At 46.3% G+C, this 24,855-nt stretch overlaps 1 protein-coding gene across 3 annotated transcripts in view; it reads left to right on the top strand.

Moving 5' to 3' along the window:
* Positions 1–24,611, top strand: part of TXNDC11 (thioredoxin domain containing 11) — a 66,978-nt gene extending 42,367 nt beyond the window's left edge. For all 3 annotated transcript variants that reach the window (XM_029222378.1, XM_029222377.1, XM_029222379.1), the window contains 7 exons: positions 1,688–1,800; positions 3,877–4,077; positions 9,998–10,790; positions 13,078–13,220; positions 14,163–14,272; positions 17,914–17,994; positions 22,011–24,611. In XM_029222378.1, coding sequence (XP_029078211.1) covers positions 1,688–1,800; positions 3,877–4,077; positions 9,998–10,790; positions 13,078–13,220; positions 14,163–14,272; positions 17,914–17,994; positions 22,011–22,653 — 2,084 coding nt within the window. In that variant the 3' untranslated portion in view covers positions 22,654–24,611. The remainder of the gene's footprint in view (positions 1–1,687; positions 1,801–3,876; positions 4,078–9,997; positions 10,791–13,077; positions 13,221–14,162; positions 14,273–17,913; positions 17,995–22,010) is intronic.
* Positions 24,612–24,855: the final 244 nt, after the last annotated feature.

Raw genomic sequence — 24,855 nt, 5'->3', positions numbered from 1 at the left:
ATTTTAACTACTTAGATATCAGTTGGTAGCATTTAAAGTTTAACTGATATTTTATTTAACGTTTGCTAATAAAGCAGAAAGGGGATAGGAAAGAATGCACCTTTTCCTACACCGTCTTATCCACCTCCTTTAAATACTAGATAGTTTAGTCAGTTCTTAATCACACAAATATTACATTAAATATACTCCTTGGGGGGGAGAAAGAAAGCTTCACACCTAAGGGTAAAGTCCCCTTTGATCTCCATCCCCCAACATGAAACAATTTTTATTATCCTTTCAGATTCTGTATACATTTCTAAACATACGTGCCTGTAGGGGAAAACATTTTATGTGTGACGCTTTTTTCCACATAAAAGGTATACTTTATCTTTCTTCAGCTTGCTTTTTTACTCATATGTGTCTTAGAAAATCTATTCATGTTGTATAGATAGCCCTGCCCCACTGTTTTTAACAGCTGCAGAGTACTTCTTGGTGACTGTCCTTGCTTGTCTCTTGGTGCACATGTGTAGACACTAAGAAGTGGTGCTGCAGGCTGTGTCCCTGTCCCACTGTGGTCACTACAGCAGATGCTCTCCCAAGCGGCTGCCATTTTACCCTGTCCACCAGCTTTGCATCAGAGTACTCGTTTCTCTGCTGGTCATCAATATTTGATATTTCCTGTGTCTCAAATTTTGGGCATTTTGAAGGTGAAAAGTGGCATTTTGTTCTCATTTGCTTTCCTCTGAAATAGTGAGGTTGAGTGTATTTTTAGCCTTTTATATTTCCTTTTCTGTGATTTGACCATTTTTAACTGCTTTCTTTTTCTTACTAATTTATATGAGTTACTATATATGCTAGATTGCTTCATTTAACTAATATTTATTAATCAAGAGGTCAATATGCAGATGCCCAGACACTGCTTTAGGTGCTGGGGTAACAGCAATAAACAAGGTTTCTGATTTCACAGAACTTAAGAGGAAGTTGGACCAAAGAAAATCTAAATAAATCAGTAGGATTATGTACCAGTTAATAAGTGCTATTAAAAAATTAGAGTAGGGCTTCCCTGGTGGCGCAGTGGTTGAGAGTCCACCTGCCGATGCAGGGGACACGGGTTCGTGCCCCGGTCCGGGAAGATCCCACATGCCGCGGAGTGGCTGGGCCCGTGAGCCATGGCCACTGAGACTGTGCGTCCAGAGCCTGTGCTCTGCAGCGGGAGAGGCCACAACAGTGAGAGGCCCGCGTACCACAACAACAACAAAAAAAATTAGAGTAATGGTAGAAGAGAGGACCTGAGTCAGGAGGGAGCCCCAGTTTCCCCTTCCAGACCATCCTCTGAGTGTTTTCCCGGAGGCGGGTGGTCAGGGAGGGCTTCTCAGAGAAGGTGGGGTCAGAGCTGAGATCTGAATGATGAGAAGGAATTGGCCGTGGAAGTGTCCAGACAGAACAGCATGTGCCTGGGTGGGGCTAGTGAGTCGGGGGGACACGGACGGACACAGTGCAAGTGCTTGTCAGAGACAGGTGCACAGGAGTAGACATGAGGTCTGTTTCAGGAGGTTGTTTCTTCGGCTTCTCCTTTTCTGTCTAGGCTAGGTGCCCAAAAAGAGCTTTGCTCTGGGGAATTTGTGTGTCAGGATTTGATCACTGGGTTTTGTGGTGGTTTTAAGGCGTAGGCTTTTTCTTTTTAATAAAGGAAAATTTTCTGTTTCAGATTACCTAGGAACAGTACGATTTGGGGTTATCACAAATAAACATCTTGCGAAACTGGTATCCTTAGTACACTCTGGAAGTGTGTATTTACATAGACATTTCAACACATCACTTGTAAGTATTTTGAAATCACGTTTATATTAGCGCAGTGGTTCTTAACCTTGTTTGGATCACAGACTTCTTTGAGAATTGGATAAGATCTATGGATACTCTCTCTAGGGGAGTGCACATGATTTTATATTGCAAACTGAGAGTCCCTACAGCCCCTCTGTAGAGCCCATGCCCCTGATTTAGAACTCCTGCATTAGAGGGCTCTTGGATTTAACATCTAGAAATTCTGTTTATATTCTTAGATTTTGATACAGCCTTGTTAGTTTTCCTTCTTGGATGAAATTGCAGAGTTACTCTGTTGGAGAAGTGTTACTCTGGGCCCATGTTCTCAGAGGTTAAGCTTCCTTTGGGCAATGTTCTTTCTTCATTTGTTCCATTTATCAAGAGTAGTAATGTGACATGCTTTTCTCCTTTAGCTGATGAAATGGATTTTGAAGTTCTTGTCAAGTCACAGTGAGAAGTTGTTGGCTTTCCGCCCCAGAGAGCCTCGTTTTCCATTGTTGTCTTTGTTCCCTGATTTTATTTGCTTTCTGGTGGACCAGCCCCAACTCAGCTGTTTCTGAGCTTTTGACCTGTATCCTGCTTAGTGCTGTGCTTCTGCTCTGTTTATTGCTACTTCCTCAGTCTCAGCACTGAGTTTATTTTTCTTCAGTATTTTCTCTCTCTGACTTCATTGATGGTGTCAGTGACTTACAGGTCGAGTGAAGACCAGATCTCCCGTACCCAGTGTGCCCAGCCCTTTAATCCCACGCTCCCCTCGGCTCAGTGTGCAGGCCTCATGCTGTTAGACCCTCCTGGGGGGCGCCCTCAGTGCCAGTCACCCTGGCTTCTGCATATCTCTATATCCCAGATGGCTTTACTTCTCGCAGTTTATATTCCCAAAGTCAAATGTATTTCTGTGTTTTCCAGATAGAAATGTTGATTATGTTTTTTTAGACTCCCACCATCCCACTTTGGGAATCACCGCTGTGATGGTTTCTCCGACCACCCACCCACTCTCCTTGTTTCTCTGTCTAAGCTTCTTTTGACTTCATCTGCCTTTGCTATCCTTTTCCTTCATCCTTCCTTTATAGCATGCTATACAACCAACATATATCATGTTTATGTATAGCAAAGGGTACTGAGGAAGAAATTTAAAATAGACGGAGAAAAGAAGGTAGGACTGAGAATGATACTGAAAAAGATATTGGGTTTACTGCATCAGTTCCATACTTTTTAAGGTTGGTTGGTTGGTGTAGCAGTAGAATTCCTTTTAGCAAATGAAATAATACTGGGATACCAGTATTTTTAAAAAATAAAAGCAGTGGACATCTTTGTTGTAAGCCAATTTAAACCTGTATTTTGGGGAGTGTAAAATACCTCATTTTGTGGAACTCTCCAAAGCATTCTGTGGGGAGTTTTGTTTGAAACCCAGTGATTTATATCACTGGAATTTCAAAAATAATTTTGTGTTGACGTACTCTTGATTATTATAGGAAAACAAAGCAAAAAATCTAGGTGTATCTCTCCTTCATTCTGTACACATAAAATGTGATCCGTGGCCTTGTACAAGTTCTAGGTCACTCATGGATTCATGCAAATATTTGTTGAGTTCCCGCTCTGTGCCAGGTGTTCTGGTCACTGGGGGTACATGTGAGCAAGGCAGATCCAAACTTCTGCCCTAACAGAGGGTCCCCAGGGACCAAGTTAAACATGATTTTACCAAGGTAAAAATTATCCTTGACTCCATCATTTCTGTTCCCTTAGAGCTCCCCTTGCGCAGGGTGGTAGAGGTCATTGTTGCCAGCAGCAGGCAAGGAGGCTTATTTGTTGATAGACGAGTCTGTCTAAAGGGAAAAAGGTGAACCACATGATATGCAAGTCACCTCTTACAGCTGCTTTTGCTTTTCCGAGCTGCTTGTGAGGAAGCGCTCTGTCTGGAGAAGTAGAGCCAGGGTTTAGCTGCACAGGCAGGGACAGGTCATGTCACTGCTCTGAGCCTCATTTTCCTCACCTGTGAAGTGTGGGGTTGAGGACGGGGCTGAGGATGTGCTTTGATCCTGCCCTGCTTTTTATCCTCTGTGTGTTTGTCCTTCCCAGGTCTTTCCCAGGGAGGTCATCAACTACACAGCTGAGAACATCTATAAGTGGGCCTTAGAAAACCGAGAGCTGCTCCTTCGATGGCTGCGGCCACACGGCGGCAAGAGTCTCCTGCTGAACAATGAACTGAAGAAGGGACCAGCACTTTTTGTATTTATACCTTTTAATCCCTTAGCCGAAAGTCATCCTTTAATAGATGAGGTAAGAGTCATATGGTAAGAGTCATAATGGTAAAATGGTAGAAAATGTCTCATGAGGAGTCGGAGAAACTCATTAACTTAGCCTTTTCTCATTCCGCGATGAGAGTAGTTTCCCCTAGCCGCCGAGCAGCCGCCAGGAGCAGCTGCTGCGTTTCTGTGGCGTTACTTCTTTCTCCTGTAAGTGAGCAGGAGAGCCCGTGCCTTGGGTAGGACTCACCACAGCCTCTCTGGCCACATTACTGACGGCTGCTCAGGTCTGCTGAGTCGGAGGGGACAGGGAAGGCAAACTGTGCCTCTCTGGAAAAGGACCAGATGGCTCTCTTCCTGCGGTGACGGATGCCCGGGAGAGGGGCAGAGGGGATGGTAGGGTTTAGTGTGGCAGGGTTTAGTGTGGCCTTTGGGATTCTGTTGTCGCGGGGGTTTGATCAGACTGTTGGCCCTGGCCACTCTCAGCCCAGCAGCCAGCAGCAGTGGTGGTGACCTTGGGATCCCATGTTTTTCTAAACCTTGCATGTCTCACAGAGCAGTTTTCGGAGACAACCGCCATCAGGAGTCAGCCCCTCCCTGCTGCCTTTTCTGCTTCATCTGGTGCATTCACTGTCTCTGGGTGTGAGTTTATTTTATACATGGGATTGTTCGAGGCACTTAGAGCAATAACAATCAGCCGAGAACGCCTGGGATTGCTAAATTGGATTTACTGGGAGTTTTATTTTTTCCTTCCCTCAAGGATCCCTTAATTGGCCAAAACCAATTTCAGGCAGCCAGTGAATCACTGGCCAGGCTGCCTAGATGCTGCCTCTCCCAAGCCCTCCACATGAGCCTGATGGCCTGCTTTCCTGAGGGAGCCGGGAGGCAGGATTCTTCTTTCCTGAGGGAACCGGGAGGCCAGACCCCTCACTTGGCTGCTCTGGAGCCTCTTTGTTGAAGTTATTATCCCTGCTGGGGGCCTTCTGAGTGAATGCTGCTACCATGGCTTAGAGGAGGAAAGAAGAGAAGATGAAATAGCTTTGTTTATTCTCTGATTAGGGAGGACTTGAAGTAATAAGACTTAATTTCTTTAGAAAATCTTCACTACACAGTTATTTTATGAACTAAGACACTCTAGTATTAAGAGCCCTTAAAGCTCTTTGTAGGAAAGGTGGGGTTTTCAACCAAGGTATTAGCCATGGTTGTGGATTTTTACTTTAACTTTTAAAGTTTCCTCCTGGAGAATTCTGTCTTGTCTGGCTTGGGCATGTCGGGGTTCTGGGTTGTGTGGTATTTTGTGACTGGAGCCCAGTTCCTCTGGGGAGTTGTGCTTGGATTTAGACACCTGGTGGGAGACACTTGCTTTCCAACTCTTTGTTTCTGGGTGAGTGTCTCCCCCATCTCCCTGTACTCCTCTGTCTTTGTTTATCAAGGTTTTGCCCACAGCTCCTTTCCTCCGGGCTCTTAGTGTCCCTGTGAGGTGAAGAGAGTCCCTTAATCACAGCCTGTGGTTAAACCAGGTGGCATCTTAGTATTATGGATTACTCAGCCAAGTGCAGTACATTTCCCTGTTCATTTCAGGCCCCTTTAGCAAACGTTTATGGAGCACTGTGCCAGGGAGCCATGGTGGAGAAAAATGGAGAAGGCAGAGCCTTGGTCTCATGGTCTCAGAGGCCTGTCTGGTAGGGGAGCAAGAACCTGCTTATAATTCAAGGCAGAGTGTGCTCAGCCCCAGGAGGAACTGGAGGAGAGTGGGTGCTGTCCCGGGAAGCTGGGGGCTGGGCAGGAGGGAGGCAGGAGGGGGCTGTGGGAGGGATGAGTGTTTGAGACAGGCCTTCAGGGGTGGCTAGAATTGTGATGGGCTGAGAGCAACTTAAGGGAAGGAATAGCCTGAGCAAAGGCACGGGGGTGGGCAGGGGGCGACGGGTTTAGATATTAGGAAATAGGACAGGTTGTATGGTCTCCATAAAGGACTGATTGAAGAAGACCCAGAAAAAAAACACTGGAGGAGAGGCTTTTGGGTGTTTCTTTGAGGACTCCAGGATTAATCGTAGCCGTCAAAATCTGATAATGGAGCGCTGTCAGCAGAGCTGTGTTACCATTATTAAAGTTTTCCTAGCAGCCGTGTTCCAGAAAAGTGAGAAGTAGGAAGATGCTGAACTTGGACAGTGGTGTTGGGGATGGGAAGTGGGGTGTGTGACCATGGAAAGAGTGACACAGTGACTAGAAGTAAGGGAGTCATCCTTGGGGTTGGGCAGGGTGGGAGGAGGGGTGAACACCTCCCTTACATGAGGGTGACTTCTAAACTCAAAGGCTCCTTGACCCCAAAAGAATTTAAGCCTTAAGCCTTATTTTTCCATTTATGCTTTTAGACCCAACTTTGGGCAGGCGATGGAGGAGGCCTGCCTTGTCGAGAAGAGAGTGGTCATTGTAGAGTCGGGGCAGGGGAGTCAGTCAGTAAGGGACGGCCATGTGGGGACTGCCCTGTGAGGCCCAGGCCAGCACCAGGCAGCTGCTCTTCCACACATGTGCCCCACCCTTCCCCCGGGAGAGCACGGCCTGTACCGCGCACGGCATCAGGCCCCTGACCCCAGCGTCTCCAGAGAGTCCCGGAGAGCTCATGAGACATCTCAGTGTGCTTATCAAAAGAAATTCTTAGCGCAGCCAGAAGAGACTCTGTGTGGGTTCTTAGCTTGTTTTTTTGAATTATTTTTATTATTAATTAATTAATTTTATTTTCGGCTGCATTGGGTCTTCGTTACTGCATGGGGGCTTTCTCAAGTTGCAGCGAGTGGGCTTCTTACTGCGGTGGCTTCTCTTGTTGCGGAGCACAGGCTCTGGGCGCACGGGCTTCAATAGTTGCGGCACGCAGGCTCAGTAGTTGTGGCGCACAGGCTTAGCTGCTCTGTGGCATGTGGGATCTTCCTGGACCAGGGCTCGAACCCATGTCCCCTGCATTGGCAGGTGGATTCTTAACCACTGAGCCACCAGGGAAGTCCCGGGTTCTTAGCTTTCACAGCGCTGCTCTGAGGCATCCACTGCGTACGAGTCTGGGGGACAAAGGCACCTTGTCCAGACTTACAGATTTCTCTGATTAACGAAAATGGAAGGAAGCATTTATAGTGCAAACATTTAAAGTTTTTTGCCAAATTTTCCTTATTAGTTCACATGAAATTAAATGTGACATCAAGTGATTCATATACGGGATGTAACTGGAGTGCCTTTTCAAAACTGCCTGTTATGAAAAAGGAATATAACAGTAAAAACTGGTTCAGTTTATAGGAGAAAACTAAGAACTCCTCACTTTTCAGGGGCATTACTGTATAAAATATTTTCTTCACTTAAGAATATCCTTTACACGGCTGCTTTGTTTGTGAGAGACATTAAGAATGAAAGAGATGAGGAAGGAAGACCTCGTAAGTTTTGCTCTCCTCAGTGTACTCCTACTTGGACTTTTCATAAAAATCCATGGTAAATACAGATGTCCCCTGGTATCCACAGTGGGGTTGGTTCCAGGCCCCCTGCAGATACCAAAATCCAACATACTCAAGTTCCATGTGTAAAATAGCATAGTATTTGTATATAACCTATGCACATCTTCCGTATATTTTAAATCGTCTCTAAGATTACTTATGATACCTGATATAATATAAATGGTATGTAAATAGTTGCCTATGTGCAGCAAATTCAAGCTTTCTTTTCTGGCATTTTTCCCCCTGAATATTTTCGATCCATGGTTGTTTGAATTGCAGATACAGAACCTGAGGATATGGAGGGCTGACTGTACTTGAATTTTTGTGGGTTTTGGTGGGGGGGACTGGGGGTGGTAATCTATTATGTCTTTGAATATAAAGTAGTACCAGGATGGGGCATGAGGGCAGCTGGGCTATTTATGAATCACGCGGGCTTGACCTTTTTAGTGTAATGTGCTGTCAGAGCCTTATCCTTTAAAAAGGTCTGAGATGTTTTTGTGCGGGGGAAAGAACCAAAACACTGGTTTATCATCTGAAGTAACCATTTTTATGCCGAAGAACTATTCAAACAATCTGTTTTTCTGTACAAACGCATATGTCTTAAATTAACTCTGTCTATAAGTATCATGTGTTATAAAATTTGGGTTTTCTTTTAAATTGGAAAAGCACTTATTAAATGGTTTTCTCACACACAAACACACACACACTTTTTTTTTTTTTGCGGTACACGGGCCTCTCACTGTTGTGGCCTCTCCTGTTGCGGAGCACAAGCTCCGACGCGCAGGCTCAGCGGCCATGGCTCACGGGCCCAGCCACTCCACGGCATGTGGGATCTTCCCGGACCGGGGCACGAACCCGTGTCCCCTGCATCGGCAGGCGGACTCCCAACCACTGCGCCACCAGGGAAGTCCCCCCCCCCCCACACTCTTTAATGAAACAAAATCCTGAGTGACTTGACACCTTTTAACTAACCTTGGTGGGATTTAAGTTAGCACACAGTTCTATTTTAGGGATTATAAATGCCTTTGGATTATAATGACTTGCTCATCTTTTTCATCGACCTGGGGTGGCTGTTGGGTGGTGAAAGGTACTCAGTTTGGAAATGGAAGAGCCTTGGAATGAAATGTGAAATGTGAATCTAAATGGCTAACACTGGTCTGAGCGTAAAGCAGTTCATCTCCCCGAGAAGCGGGAGCATGCACTTATCCTGAGATGCCCTTCGTTCACCAGCTGTTTATCAACCATTTGTTATGTTTCGGGCTCTGAGCTAGGCTGCGGGGATAGCAGGATAAATCAAACATGGTCCCTGCCCGTGAGGATCCTTAAGCCTGTGGGGAAGAGGGATGTCTTGACAGACAGTTGGGAGACTGTCTGGGAAGGGCTTCTGGGACTAACCCTGAAGATGTAGACTCTTCATGGGGGAGGGTGGGGGTGTTAGCTTTGTTGGAGCAGCCATCCTGGTGCAGGGTCTTGGGGAGAGTGTTGAGGTTTGTCAGATGGAGGAGGCCCCGGCCAGGCCTCTGAAGGCAAGGCATTGTGGAAGGGCCTGGCTGGTCTAAAGGTGGTGGGGTGACACCGGAAAGGCAGACTCAGGTCAGATTATGTTAGGGTTACCCTCCAGGTAATAGGGAGCCGTCGAATGTCATTTAGCAGAGGAGTCTCCTGCTTAGGGCTGTATTTTTAAAAATAAGTGTTGGCAGTGTGGAGGCTCAGTTAAGGCGGGGGAGAGAAAACGGCAGCACTCTGTGACACGTGAGGGCCTGAGTTGAGGCAGTGACTGTGAGGGTGCAAAGGGCGGCCGCTTCGTGATGCTGAAGTCAGAGCTGGCTGGATTGGAGGCTTGGGTGATGCAGAGGAGAAATTGAGGGTTAGCTGATTTTTCCAGTTTGTTGATGCCATTTTCTAGAAAGGGTGGTACAGGAGGAGGAAGGCGAGATGGTTGAGTATGGTTTGGAAGAGGCTGAATTCGTAGCCTCCTGTGAGGCATGAATTTATTTGGAAACATATGCTGTGAAATATTTGATCCACTTGTTAGGTGGATCAACAAGTGGATCAAATATTTGGGAAATTTTTAGACTTACTTAAGATGAAGAAAGAAGACATAGTCTCGAGGAGTTTTAAGGATGTAAAGGAAAGTGCACTCAACTGGGTGTTGAGATTTAAATTCTGTTCCTGGTTCTTCGATGTGTGTCGTGGCGTGAGCCACTTCACCCCATCACGGGGTAGACTGACATCTCCCTCTAAGACCCCTTCTGCCTCTGAACAGGCGGTTCAGTATTTGTTAACAGAGTGACAGGATCCGAAAAATAACCCAAACCTCTTTATTAATAGCTTTTGGTGTGACAGCTTCCTGTTTGATGCTGTGTTTCCAGCCAGGGTTCCTTCTTGTGAATCAGACAAGATGCTTTCCAGGTCTAAGAGCCACGGGGTCTGTCCCTCAGTCACCCCCACACCTCTCATGAGCTCCGCCCTGTGTTTCAGATCACCGAAGTGGCCTTGGAGTACAACAACTGTCACGGGGACCAGGTGGTGGAGCGGCTCCTTCAGCACCTGCGGCGAGTGGACGCCCCCGTGTTCAAGTCTCTGGCGCCTGAGCCCCCGGCCCAGCTGCCGGACCCGCCGCTGATAACGGAGTCTCCCTGCTGCAACACCGTGGTGCTGCCCCAGTGGCACTCCATCTCCAGGACCCACAACGTGTGTGAACTGTGTGTCAACCAGACGGCCGGCGGCCTCAGGCCAAGCTCGGTCGGCATGCCCCAGTGCAGCTTTTTTGAGATGGCAGCAGCTCTGGATTCTTTCTACCTCAAGGAGCAGACCTTTTATCATGTGGCATCAGACAGCATAGAATGCAGGAATTTTCTAAGTTTCTATAGCCCTTTCAGCTACTACACTGCATGTTGCAGGACCATAAACAGGGGCGTGACAGGCTTCATTGATTCTGAACAAGATGTCTTTGAAACCCCGACCATTGCATTTTCTTCCCTTGAGAAGAAATGTGAGATTGATACCCCAAGCTCCGTTCCTCACATTGAGGAGAACAGGTATCTCTTTCCTGAACTGGACGTGGATAACACAAGCTTCATAGGCCTGAGCTGCAGAACCAACAAGACCCTGAACATCTACCTTTTGGATTCCAATTTATTTTGGTTGTATGCAGAGAGGCTGGGTGCTCCGAGCACTGCTCGGGTGAAAGGATTTGCTGCAATTGTTGACGTGAAAGAAGAGTCTCATTATGTCTTGGATCCAAAACAAGCTCTTATGAAGTTCACCCTAGGTACTGTGGGCAGTTTCCTTCCCCAAACCTAATGCTTTGCTTAACTTAACATAGGTAACTTTTATTTAGGGATCTCATTACGGTTGGCTCTTAGCGCATTTGAAATCTTTAGACTGTAGCTGGTCATAATTTTAAAAGAAGCTAATTTTGTATATTAAATGGAACAGAAACTTCCTAACTCCAAATTTTGGATAAGTTTTTCACTTAGCCCTTGGGGGCTAAGAGTCCAGCGTTCCTGATCGACAGCGCCTGCCGCATTTCCATGGTGGCATGAGCTGCGACCGGGCGGAACCTGGCCTCTGTGACAGGGTGGTGGAGAGCGGGTCGGGTGGTAACTCCCCAGGGGCTGATGAACGTGAGCCCCAACAGTGGCTTCATTTGAAAGGTACTTAAACAGAAAGCAGTGAAATGATAGAACCACCTGGCCCCCCTTTTTGTCTCACAGGTTTAACTGTCTAGGCATCAAGGCCACCAGACCTAGTTTGTTCTGCTGCTCTTTTATAACAAGTTGAGAAACGCTGCTCTGACCTTGGGTGCCTAGATTGTAACAAACAAGTGTCAAGTGCAATAAGTGTCAGGTTGCAAACCAGCAAAACCCACTTTTTTTGGGGGGGGCGGTGGCGGGTAAGTCCCCATTATGGGAGTACATCCTAGAGCTTGCCCTTAGGCTTGGCAGCAGCAGTGAACTAACCGATGCTGTCCTTTTCCCAGGGCTTTGCTGCCATCCTTGATGTGCACACAAGGAAGTGAGAATTCAAAAGCCGTGTTAGTTCAGCCTCGTTGGAAACATGGGGGAAAGTTAGCATTTGCCAAATGGAGACAGGAGGAATTTGGTGGGGAGGGAAACCTTTTATTTTCAAGTTTTGGAGAGTATGAAAGCAAGAGTAAACTCAAAGCCCCTAAATGATAGTCATTTTAGCTGCCGTCCTTTAAGTCCAGGTGAAGCTCGTTTCTTACATTAGACACGTTAAAAGGCTTATGTTAATAAAAGGCTTTATGTTATAAACACGAAGCCTCCTGAGTGCTTAGAGGAACCCTGTGACCAGTCACTTTAGGAAGTGTGTACTCTTTTGATACTACAAATTGCTCCTAATTCATGTTTCCTAGTTACATTTTACTGTACTGAGTTTTCTGAAAATGAAATAAGCCTGTATTTTTAAAGTAAGTGTTTATTGGATTTTCCTGCATTCTGTTCTAATACTCAAGCATTCAGTGAGCTAGCTCGTGATGTGTGCATCCTGAATTTAATGGTAATCTGAAAGAAGCCTTCTTCCGATTTCTTTTCATCTTCTCTTATCTCCTCTGAAACATCTAGCTCCGTTGTTCTTTGTGCTGTGGTTGGTGACAAAATTTGTCAGGGTCCTCGTCCAAAAACATTCACTGTGCCTCGTTGTTTTGGAGAGTTGACTCTTAAGTCAGCTGTCTCTGGGTCAGTTTCAGAATTTAGGCTTCATTCAGATTAGTAAATAATTCTTGGTTTTATGTTTCAAAAACATAGCCAACTAAGTATCAGTCAGATGTTGATGACGGATTCTCTTCACAAGACCTTCCTCCTGTCCTCTGCCCTCCACGGAATATATCATTGTTCACTAGGGCCTCACAATGGGGAGAAAAAAGAAGAAAAAAAGAAGTGAAACTCAGATTAGTGCTGCTTCAGATGATACAAAGGAATCTGAAGATAGTAGAGTTGGTGGGGAGGGTAAAACTGTTGGTTCAGGTTAGGGTTTGGGATTATTTATGGGTTTTATTTATGTGTTTTTCCACTAAATATAATTGAGTTTATTTTTCTTAACCTTTTAAGAAAGAAACTTGAAGGACTTTAATAAAGGAAACAAAAACCATAGCTCCTTATCCTTAAATTAATGAGTATTTAAACACCTTCCCTATTACAGTAGCTTGTGCAATTACTGCATCGGTAGTTATGCTTAAAGGTCTTGGTATAGTTGAGATCTCCATGGTGGCGTGTTGATGACTTATACAGTCTCAGGTGTCCATTTGTGGACCGGTGTTGTTTTTAAAAGGAGCATCGAATTCCTAGTCCCTGCGTAGTAGAACACGGAACAGCGAGTGGTGCTTTGTTAGCTAAAGTGCTGTCTGCTGAGTTACTACTGCCAAAGCTACCCCCTGTCCCCCCGGGTGGCTTCGTTCAGGGTTTTGCCTGTAGGTGAAGTGTTAAAAATGTGGGCCTGCGAAGCCAGCCCAATTTTTTAGATGTGGAGTTTAAAGTAGGCCAGCTACTCTCCTTGTACTGAGAGAAGAACTGATCTCATTTTCTCCTTATTTTCAGAGTCTTTCATTCAAAACTTCAGCGTTCTCTACAGTCCCTTGAAAAGGCATCTTATTGGAAGTGACTCTTCACAGTTCCCATCTCAGCGTTTAATCACTGAAGTGACAACTGATACCTTTTGGGAAGTAGTCCTTCAAAAACAGGTATAGAATCATGAGCGAGGCAAAAATCAAGCCATCTGTCCCTATTATAATAATTTCCAAAGCTGCAGTCACCGGGGTGAGCAGTTGGGTTTTTTTTTGTTTGCTTGTTTTTTAAATTAATTAATTAATTAATTTTTGGCTGTGTTGGGTCTTCGTTGCTGCGCATGGGCTTTCTTTAGTTGTGGCGAGCAGGGGCTACTCTTCATTGCGGTGCGCGGGCTTCTCATTGCGGTGGATTCTCTTGTTGTGGAACACAGGCTTTAGGCACGCAGGCTTCATTCAGTAGCTGTGGCTTGTGGGCTTACCTGCTGCGCGGTATGTGGGATCTTCCCAGACCAGGGCTTAAACCCGTGTTCCCTGCATTGGCAGGCAGATTCTTAACCACTGCGCCACCAGGGGGTGGTTTGTTTTGATGTACAAAAGATTGACCACATGACAGTCTTACTGCAGAACATGTGAATTACATGGTGGTTTTGTGATTGTAAAACGTCCTTAAGAAAGCACATAGGGCTTCCCTGGTGGCGCAGTGGTTAAGAATCTGCCTGCCAATGCAGGGGACACAGGTTCGAGCCCTTGTCTGGGAAGATCCCACATGCCACGGAGCAACTGAGCCCGCACGCCACAACTACTGAAACCCGGGCGCCTAGAGCCCGTGCTCCGCAACAAGAGAAGCCACCGCAATGAGAAGCTCACGCACTGCATCGAAGAGTAGCCTCTGCTCGCCGAAACTAGAGAAAGCCCGCGTGCAGCAACGAAGACCCAATGCATCCAAAAATATAAATAAATAAATTTATTTTTTAAAAAATCACATAATTGAAAATACCTGAAGATTAAATTTTCACTGTAATTTGTGCATGAGCAACATTTATTGAATGCCTGCCCGGTTCTAAGCACAGTGAGGACCTGAGCAGCCCAGTAACAGCCGTCTTCCTCTTCCCATAGGACGTGTTGCTGCTTTATTATGCACAGTGGTGCGGCTTCTGTCCAGCCCTCAATCACATCTTTATCCAGCTAGCTCGGCTCCTGCCCGCGGATACGTTCACTGTGGCAAGGTAAGGAAGCCCGTGCTGCAGTGCTGTGTGCCTGCCTTCACTCCTCCTTACAGCTTAGCCATTATGGCCTGCAAGGGTCTGCCCATTTTCTGTTGACCTTGGGTAAGATTTGGTTGATTGTCAGCTTAAAGCTGTGAGCAAAACCTCATTGGAGCCAAAGTTTTCCTGATGAATGCTAAGTGTTTCTTCCATGATGTTGAGTGTATTTAGTCCTGATTGAGTTCATAGGAGGGTGAGTGCAGTTCTGAGGGATTAGTGCTCACCTGGTTGCTCGGATAGCCCCCCAAGTGGCCAGCTTTCTGGAATACATGGCACTGGGGCCTTGGCCCAGCAAAAGGGGGCCAGTCCCTGGTGTGCTGCCAACCAGCCCTGGGACCTGGAGCAAATCTCCCCACCAGGTCTCCTTTCCCTCCTCATTCCTAAAAGTAAGAGGCAAGATTGGCTGATACCTGCATGTTCTAGTTTTGTGATTCCTTGTACTGTATGTGTATGTGTAGCAAACAAAAAAATGTTAAACCATTGTTTTGTAAAAACAAGGCTCAAAGAGTTTTTGGATCAGGTAGTAGGCAGTCTGAGATGAAAATTATTTAGATTTAAGCTATATCTTCTCCCCACCACCCAAAAAAAAAAACAAAAACCTTCAGATAGAATTTAAATATAAAAGATCAAATCATAGAAAAAAATAACAGAAGCTAGAATATTGGATTTGCTAGTTCCTTTGAGAGGTGAAAACTTGCCAAAATGAAGCAGTTGAAAAAATAATGCAAGAAAGATGCACAGATTTCACTAGAAAAATGTGCAACGAAAATAAAACTGACAAAAGGACGATAGCTGTATTTTACAGCATATATGTCTTACCTTTTGTGTATGCTGTAAGTAATGATTAGAGCCACACTTGAGGAGTTACTATGCTGCGAGATTTTTATATATACATATTATCTGACTTAATCCTTAGAGCATTCAGTGGAGCAGGTATGATTACCACTCTCTTTCTACTGAGGAGGAAACTGAGGCTCAAAAGGATTAGGCAGCTTGCCCAGAGTTATACAACCTGTAAATGAGGGAGCAGGATTCAGAATCAGGTGTTCATGCTCCAGACCGTGAGAAATTAAAATGGTTTAAGAAAACTGCTGAGAGCAAAATGTGGTTTGTACATATAGTGGAATATTATTCCACCCTAAAAATTAGGAAGGAAATTCTGACACATGCTGCAACATGAGTGAACCTTGAGGATATTAATGCTGAGTGAAATGAGTCACAAAACGACAAGCACTGTATGGTTTCCCTTATATGAGGCACCAAGAGTAGTCAGATTCATAGAGACAGCAGAATGGTGGTTGCCAAGAGATGGGGGGAGGGGAGAAGGGGGAGGAGTTGTTTAATGGGGTCAGTTTCAGTTTTGCAAGATGAAAGAGCTCTGGAGATGGATGGTGGTGATGGGTGCACAGCATTATGAATGTACTTAATACCACTGCACTGTACACTTAGAAATGGCTAAGATGGTAAATGTTATGTATATATTTCACCACAATTTTAAAAAATGGGGGATGGAGGGAGAAACAGCTGAGGACTGCCATGTGAAGAAAGGTCATGAACAGCTTTTCATGTAAGAGAAGAGAGTAAATAAACAAGTGGGGAAATTATAATCTAGTAAATGTAAATTGAAATAACAAAGTGTCATTTATACTTATTAAATTAAGGAATACTCTTAAGTGGTAGAATCTTGTGTTGATAAAATAAAATTGGCACAGTCAGATGTAGCTAACAGAATAAGTAAATTGGCATAAACTTTTTGGAAAGCATTTTAACAACATTTTAGCAAAAATGGTTATACATTTTTGATCCAGCTAATTTCACTTTGGGGAATTAAGGAAGTAGGACTTGCAGAGAAGCATGTACTGGTCATTGCAGCATTATTTATGTCCAACAGTAGAAAAATGGTTAAGTAAATTATGGTTGGGCATTTGATGGGATTTTTACCCCTTCGTTAGGACAACGCTTTTCATACAATTAACTGAAAAGAATAGAGTATGAAATATGATTTCTGCTCCTATCAGTATGTAGGCATATACACCAAATCCTGAATGAGAATCCCAGAAAGAAGGTCCCAATCAGCACAATGGGATTCTGAGTGGATGTTTACAAATGTTTTTCTTTTAATTTTACAGTTTGGTTTTTCTTTGAAGTAAAAATCAGGAGAAAGAAACACTTGATTATAGAATAAACTGTTCAACACCATTTGTTTAAAAAATAGAAACTCTGGCCTTCCCTGGTGGCGTAGTGGTTGAGAGTCCGCCTGCCGATGCAGGGGACACGGGTTCGTGGCCCAGTCCGGGAAGATCCCACATGCTGCAAAGCAGCTGGGCCCGTGAGCCATGGCCGCTGAGCCTGCGCGTCCAGAGCCTGTGCTCTGCAACGGGAGAGGCCACAACAGTGAGAGGCCCACATATCGCAAAAAAAATAAAATAAAATAAAATAGAAACTCTGATGTTCTAGGTAGGCTTTCACAGACAGAGAGGCAGGAGTACTGTTCTGTTAATGAAGCTATTTAAAACCATTATGATTTGGTTATGTCAGGTTTTTTTTGTTTTTTTTTTTTGCGGTACGCGGGCCTCTTACTGTTGTGGTCTCTCCCGTTGCGGAGCACAGGCTCCGGACGCACAGGCTTAGTGGCCATGGCTCATGGGCCTAGCCGCTCCGCGGCATGTGGGATCCTCCCAGACTGGGGCATGAACCCGTGTCCCCTGCATCGACAGGCGGACTCTCAACCACTGTGCCACCAGGGAAGCCATGGTTATGTCAGTTTTTTTTTAAAGTGTATTTCATCCTTTTGGACAAACTCGAGGCACTGATTTCCGCCCCTCCCCACTCTGCCCCCAATTATACTTTTCTGAAAACTCCTGTCAAGTTAATGATTCAAAACATTTCCACCTTTTTTATGCACTATTTGTGAATATTGACACCTGGCCTAGCAGCCCTGCTGCTTCGCTTCCTCCTGGGATGTTCTTTTTGCTTCAACTGAGCAGTCCCTGGGGGCAGGCGGGGAGACATTCCTGCAGGCCCAGCTTAGTGCGGACTGCAGTAGGGGCCCCCACCTAGTTCAGTGGTAATTAAGCACAGGTTGGCTCATTTAGCACAGATGTCATTTCCTGTATTAGAAAATTCATCTAAAATCTGTTAAGAAAATACAACTTTCTTGGCCTCTGTCTAGACTTAACAGAATATAGAATATAATCTTCCTTATCTTGTTTTCTTACGTTTTCAGAGGCTCAATGTGTTTTGCTCAATGATTTCCTTTTTCCAGAGCTGATCCAACGGTTAAGGTACTTGCCCAGATTTGGTCAGGTGCGTGGACTACTCCTGAGGTGTCAGCGAGGCTTTTTTGAGGGGGGATTCTACATTTACTTTCAAGACATGACATTTCCCTCAGTGAGTTAGGTGGACAGTTGCATGTCCTGGAAGTCTCGCTGCTTCTCCCACAAGCTATGCCTGCCTTATACCCAGTTGTGCACTCACCGCCAGGGGCCAGTCTTGTGTGGGCCCAGACAGTGCCCTGGGTTCTTCAATTATTTGAGAAGATGCTTTCAAGTTGGAGTTTCTTCGGCTGATCTTTTGCTTTTTCTGTTCTTTCCCTTTGCCAGGATTGATGTATCTCAGAATGATCTTCCTTGGGAATTTATGGTTGACCGTCTTCCTACTGTCTTATTTTTTCCCTGTAACAGGTAAAGCTGAATTTTTTCAATATTTGGGCAGATGGGATTCTTTTGCTGAACATGAAATGGGTTTAAGGTACTTCACAGAAGTGAAGTGTACATCATTACTTATTACTAAAGTATTTAGAATAAAATGTATTGTTCAAAAAATGTGCCACTGGGAACCAAGGGTAAAAGGGCTTTGGTGTCATGATGTCAGGTGTGGTAGTTTTTTTAAGTTTGCCACCTCCCAGAGTGTGTGTTACACAAGTATGAATGTGACCACTGGAACTTGTTCACCTTCTTGGCCTTATGAGCACACAGTGAGTGTTGAGATTGACAGCAAAGAGCCCCAGGTTCACGTGGGGCAAAACAACAGCTTACTGTTGGGCCTCACAGGGAGTCAGGCCCGGCCTGCCCGCTTCCACATGAGTCATTTGTCATTGAGCCCTGCGGACGGCCACCTCGGCCCCCTGGCACAAGGAGGAAACAGAGGCCCTTCTACCCACTGCACCCGCATACTGGGGCTCAAGAAGCCTTCTCCCCAGGTGTGCAGACTTCTGTGAATGTCACCTGACGGGGCTGTCACCTTGATCTCTTCACATTTGTCTAAGTGGTGCTCCAAGGTGAGTGATCAGGGCAGCTTCCCTGAAAGCCCAGCGAGCAGGGATGGGCCGTTAGCAAGGGGACGTGACCTGGCAGTTAGCGAATGTGGATCCAGATGTTTTGGTAGAAGGGAAATTAACTCTTGGCCTTTTAAAGCCTGATAAACCAGATGTTCTCTTGGTACAGATTCCTGTTTGTTTTTAAAAGGATGGGCCCTCAGGGACCCAGTCACATGGCTTTGACAATATCTTTATAGGGAAAAGCATTTGCAGGATGATTTTAGTGACGTTCCCTAACTCACATGTCTTTTATTCTCTGGTGCTCGCTTTTACCGTTTATTGCAGCCACTGCCATGCTCTTCATGCTTCTCTAGGAGAGTGCTTCCTTCATGTGTACTGAATCATTTCCTTGGTTTTTCCCCCTCATCTCAAAGAATTTTTGCTGGAATACTTCCTGTGGTAGTAGGGTCTTGTCAAATCACGCACTAAAAACAGAGTGTGACTCACCCAGTTCTACTGCTGACTGTATTGTGACGAGCCTTTTTCTTTTTAAGAAGTGTCTCAGGCAGGTGCCACACGGTCCAGGAACCGTGAACAATAACACAAGTAATTTCATTGTGTGTGGGACAGAGGTGGGGCATGAAGTTTAACACACCATAATTTTCAAATTTCAATCATAGTTGGAAAAAACATTGACGTCGTAACACCCAGCACATGCCTTTGCACAAAGAGGTTCTCAGCAGCTGGAATTGTTTCGCGTTTGGGTTGAGTGCCTTTCATTCTGAGGTTGCCTGATGGAGTCAGCATAGAGATGAGCTCATTTTCCATGCCCTGCAGGAAGGTCGCTGCTACAGCTTCTTCCTAGTTCCCTTGTATTGAAAAGTCAAGAAAGTAAATACTGAATAGTAGACTGTCCAGTTCCATTCTAATGCAGAGAGCTTGGTAAACCAAAGCCTTACTGCTTTGGAATGGAATTTTTCTTATTTCCTAAAAATAAATGGTAATCAGAAGTGAAGCAAGCTCTTCATTAACTGGTCTAAAGTGAGTGTTCAGTTCACTCAGAAGGTAAAGGGCAAAAAGCTGACAGCTCACAAAAGAGGAAACGAAAAACTGATAACAAGCAGTAAGACCTTCTTCACAGGGCACATGCTTATTTTTAGTGAAAAGAATATAAAAGTATATATGCGATTTGGTAAAATATAAATTTACACATGCACTGGGTTAAAATGTGTGCAGAAGAGAAGGTGTCAAGATGTTGACGATAATTTTGGAGGAGTGAAGGTTACCAGTGGTCACAGGGGTGCCTCTTGTATGCTTTTTATATCCTTTGCAAATTGTCCTCAGTGAGCACGTCGTTTGTATTTTATGATCATGAAAGAAACCATAGGAAGGAGCTTGTCCTCTGCCACAGTGCACAGCCTGGACTACCTCTTGCTCCCAGCAGGGCCGCCTTCTTGTGCAGGGGCACTTTAGAACCACTCTTCTTCCCCCACTCTGTGTGACGTTCCAAAATGCAGGTGCTCTGGCCCGGCCCTGGGCCAGGAGATCAGAAGTGGGTGGGGGGTTCATTCTGATGTGCCCCCTGGGGAAGAACCTTCTTTAGAGGAGCAGCCCACCCTCCCTCAGTATTATAGCCCCTCTTTGGAACAGATAACTTATACCCCATTGGTCATTTTGTATTTAGCCTTTTACACACTAGAGGTGCGTACACATACTCCTGGTGAACTTAGACCAGAGTCAAATAAACAGTGGGACCTTTTACCACTACACTTTCAAAATGATTACCATTTTGGAAGCAGTTTGTTGACGCTCTGTATCCTTGCTACTTCTAAGAAGTTTGAAAGCATTTTAGCACACCCATCAGGTAGGTTCATGGAGATTGCCCCAGAAACTCTGAAATAGCATGTTTACCAGTATTGTTTTCTGTCCTGTAAATGTCTCCAGATACACACACTAAGCTTTTTGCTGGGGATAATTCACATTTGCTCTGTCCTAGAAGACCAGGTTGTGTTGCAGAACGTAGGGGTGGATCCAGCCTCTGCTTGTCCATCCTCACCCACACTTCACAGGGGCCAGGATGTTCTTAGTTGTCAGTTGAATGACTGGGAGGCCCCACTTGGAGAAAGCTTACATGTTAAGAAAACTATGCTTTAAAGGAAGACGTGGTTATATACTTACCCCCAAAGTTTAAAAATTGTTCCATTTACCTGAAAGTTTCCATAAACATATAAAATGGGACATATCTGATTTTAATTTCCCTGTGATTTTTATTTCATAGAAAAAGGGCTACCCTTTGATAGAACACCTTTTGTCTTTTCTTGGGTGTTTGGCCACTGGCTTTGTGTGTGGAGAGGGTGTGCAAGCTCTTAATGAGGGATTTCTAGTCAGTTTCTCTAAGGAACAATGTGGTTGGGTTTTTTTGTTTTTTTTTTTTTTCAAGCTAACATTCCCTGAGCCTTCAGGTAACTCATGCAGTCCTTACAGCAGTCCTTTGGGGTAGATGAGACTCATATTCCCCCCTTTACAGACAAGGCAGTGCAGGCCACAGAGGAGTCCTGTGAGGCCCCGGAGGCGGGTGGGCCCCAGAGTCGTGCCCTTCACCTCCACTCCTTTAATACTGGATGGTGTCTGCCCCCCTCATGCTAAAGCTGCTGGTTTGGATTTATTGCAGCCAGGTGGTGTATACACAGGTAAATGTATCTGTGGTAGAAATTTTGGTCATCAGACAATTGGATGACAAGTTCTAAAAAGGAAATTTGTACATCAGGACTTGCAGCAAAGCTTTGGGGAAAATCCCCTTCATATGTCACCCTCCTTCCTTATTCTCTGCTCTCAGGGCCCGGCAACCTTAATTCCTCAGAGCCCCTTGGTCTGTTTGTCAAGGGTGGGGCTCCAGTAGCACCTCCACCATCGTGACAATAAAATGTGTCTCCAGATGTTGCCCAGTGTCCCCTGGGGAAGGGAGGGTACAGTTACCCCAGTTGAGAACTCTTGCCTCGGATAATGTGTAATAAATGCTTGCTGAAGAGCCAGGCTGAGTGTTGGAGGTTTTTCCCATCTCGCCAAGCATTGTCGATGGCCACAATAGTGACATGGGTGGCAGTCCTGCCCCCGGACACCCTTCCTGACGCGCCACTGGGCGTCTGAGAGCACACGGAGGCCCCTCTGCCCTGAGTTCTTATCTTTCTTGGAAGGTTGTGAACAGAAACTGAGCTCTTTGTCCTCAGGAACAGACACACCTTTGAGATAAACCACCTTAATTACAGAAGCAGCATATGGGACATCCTCAGCTTTGTAGAAATTTTTTTGCCAGATGACATTTTCCATGCTGACTTCCTTTTGGTAGGAAATAAGCAGCTTGACCTTCGGCGGCAGTCTGGTTTTGGACTAAGAATGTTGGTGTGACTCTCTTATCTTTGACTCCTTTCCCTTTCTCTCCAGAAAGGACCTAAGTGTGAAATACCCTGAAGACCTTCCCATCACCCTTCCAAATCTGCTGAGGTTCATTTTGCATCACTCAGACCCTGCTTCTGCCCCCCAGAACTTGGTTAACCCTCCTACCAAAGAGTGTCTTCAGAGAGAGGCTGTCCTGCAGCAGGGGCACATCTCCCATCTGGAGAGAGAGATCCAGAAGCTGAGGGCGGAGATCAGCGCCCTGCAGCAGGCGCAGGGGCAGGTGGAGGCCCGGCTCTCGAGCGCGCGTAGGGATGAGCAGCAGCTGCGGCGGCAGCAGCACACGCTGGAGAGGCAGCACAGCCTGCTCCAGCTGCACAGCGAGCAGCTGCAGGCCCTGTACGAGCAGAAAACCCGGGAGCTTGAGGAGGTGGCCCGCAAGCTCCAGGAGCTGGCCGATGCCTCGGAGAACCTCCTCACCGAGAACACGTGGCTCAAGATCCTGGTGGCCACCATGGAGCAGAAACTGGAGGGCAGGGACGGGGCCGAAGACCGTGCTCCCCTGGATGAGGTTCGATTGGACTACCACAAACCCTCGGGCGTCCCCCGGCTACCAGCCAGCACCCCTCCGCCTTCCAACGTCAGCTCCACGCTGGCCTCCGAAAGGAGCACTGAGAACAGGACAGACTAACTTTGAAAATGACATGAAGAAATCAGAGGTGAAGACTATACATTGCGAATATATTTATGCAAATTTTATTGAAATTTATTGTAAATAAAGATTTTCTCAGTGGTCTAGAAAATCAGCTTGAATGTCATTCAGCTTTTATTGAACAGGGATGCCATCCCCTCCACTTATTGCACAAACTTGGTAGCTTTGAGACGAAACAGTAGCACAGTCCACTTGAAGATGTGTCTGAAAAGTTAGTCCATATTTTAGTGGCTCAGTGTCGGCGTTCCCTCCTCATCCCCCTGCTGTTGCTTCTGCGATGACATGCAGAATGAAAGGCTAATGTCCTGACTGACTAGTCAGAAAACTTGGACACAACAGTTGGGCTATTCAGAAAGAATTCAATGAGAGGTCATAACTTAACTAAGCCATTTGAGTGTGTGGCTCTGGTGTCTATGCTAAAAAAAAGTAGCTGTTGACCAAGAACAGTGAGAGCTGTTATGTGGTTGGTCACCAGTTCTGCAGGCACTTCCACTTGCCTCCAGAGACCCCACTAGTGCCCCACCATGCCCGTGACCCTCACCTGGCACTGACACCGTGCTGATGGGCCTGATGCAAATGGCACAGATGTCGTGGGATAAGGAACCTCCAGGACTGAAACTGAGGAGAAAGTGATGCCTCATCTTTTCAAAACCGAAACTGCACCGGCCACGGTAAGAAGCTCAGGGCGAGTTTGACAGTCAAGCAATGGTCATTTTCAGGGTCAGGCTCAGGGACTGAAAATGCAAGTCCCAGGAGCTCCTCGGTTACTTGGGTAAAGGACAGACAGCCTTAGGTGCAGGCTGCTGGCTGCAGAAAGTAGAGGTAGAAAGCCTGAAGTTCTGAAATGTGAGGGGAATGGATCGAACACCCCTACACCTGCCCCATTTTTCTTATGTCCTTCATTAGGAAACACACCTTCTCCCTGACCTTCCAGTTGACCCCTTTAGAACTTCTGACCCCTTCTCCCGCCCACACCCTGTGTGCTGCTTACAGGGCCTTCTGCTGGTCTCCAGCCTGACTCATGCTTGGCCATCCCCAGGTGGGGGCCAAAGGCATTTCCTCCCCTGTACTAAAGCCCAGCTGCCTTCTAAGGATTCCTTAGTAGGCCACCTGTGCTGTCTCAATCCTGCCTTCAGCTCAAATGGCCTAACTAGCTACTCCTCCCCTCCCCCCAAGCTATACACCTTAATGTTTGACCGTTAATTTAGGGGTACGCCGCTAAAAGGAGTGTTCCTTAAGCTCCCTACTAGGGGTTCTAGAAAGTTGATTAGTTCAACATGCTTTTTAGAGGAGATTTGGATGAGGCCAGAGGAGCCGCCTTCTGCCCAACCAGGAGGCCAGAGCTTTGAGGGGGAGCTGCGAATAGGGGGCAGCCCCTGGCGACCTGGGAGCTCCCTGCCCATGCTGCTGGCAAGGCAGCTCAAGTGCTGAGGGCCAGCGCTCCCCAGCTCACCCAGAGCTGGCCTCCAGTTTATTCCCGAGGATGCAGACACAAATCACATTTTAATCATGATAGTTTAGGGTGTGCTTACAGTGGTGGGATTAAAAACCTAAGCAAGTTCACTGAAGTATACACAAGGGACATCTCGGAGGGGCAGGGTGGGAATCACTGGCCTGACCAAGAGCCACCAAACTCCTCACCTTTTCGAAAACCAAATCCTGAACCTGAAACTCCCTCTTCCCCAGCCCCCTCCCCTGGGTGCCCACTAAGCACAGGCTGCTGGGGGCTTCTGTGTGCACAGGCACACAAGAAGTGACACTTGGCGCTCTCAGAGTAAGGTCAGGGGACCCTCCTAGGTGGCCCATTGAGGAAAATGAAATCCAGGACCCAGCAGGTGGGTGGGAATCTGGGAGGAAAGGAAGCGAATTTGTGAAAAGGGTAGGGGGAAGAAACCAAGCCCCCCACCACCACCCCCTCCAGTGCAGAAAATATTAAATACAACAACAAACAAAAACCACAATGTTCTCTCCTTCCTGGGCCAACTGGGTTTGGGATGCAGGTAGCCACCGCGGCTCTGGTGTTTCTAGCGAAGCCTGTGCTCAGTAAAGCTGGGTGGGGGGCAGGGTGCTCAGCATGCTCAAGACCATGGGGGCCAGAAACTGCTCGGCCACTAGGACGCCTGGCAGCCTTGGGACTCGGGCCTTGGGCCCTGACTCGTCCTTCACCGGCTCCCAAGCAGC

Source organism: Monodon monoceros, unplaced genomic scaffold (assembly GCF_005190385.1).
Source record: "Monodon monoceros isolate NGI ecotype Baffin Bay Population unplaced genomic scaffold, NGI_Narwhal_1 Super_Scaffold_13, whole genome shotgun sequence".
NCBI classification, from domain to species: Eukaryota; Metazoa; Chordata; class Mammalia; order Artiodactyla; family Monodontidae; genus Monodon; species Monodon monoceros.
The sequence above is the reverse complement of the archived record's forward strand: the minus strand, read 5'-3'. Positions and strand labels throughout refer to the sequence as shown.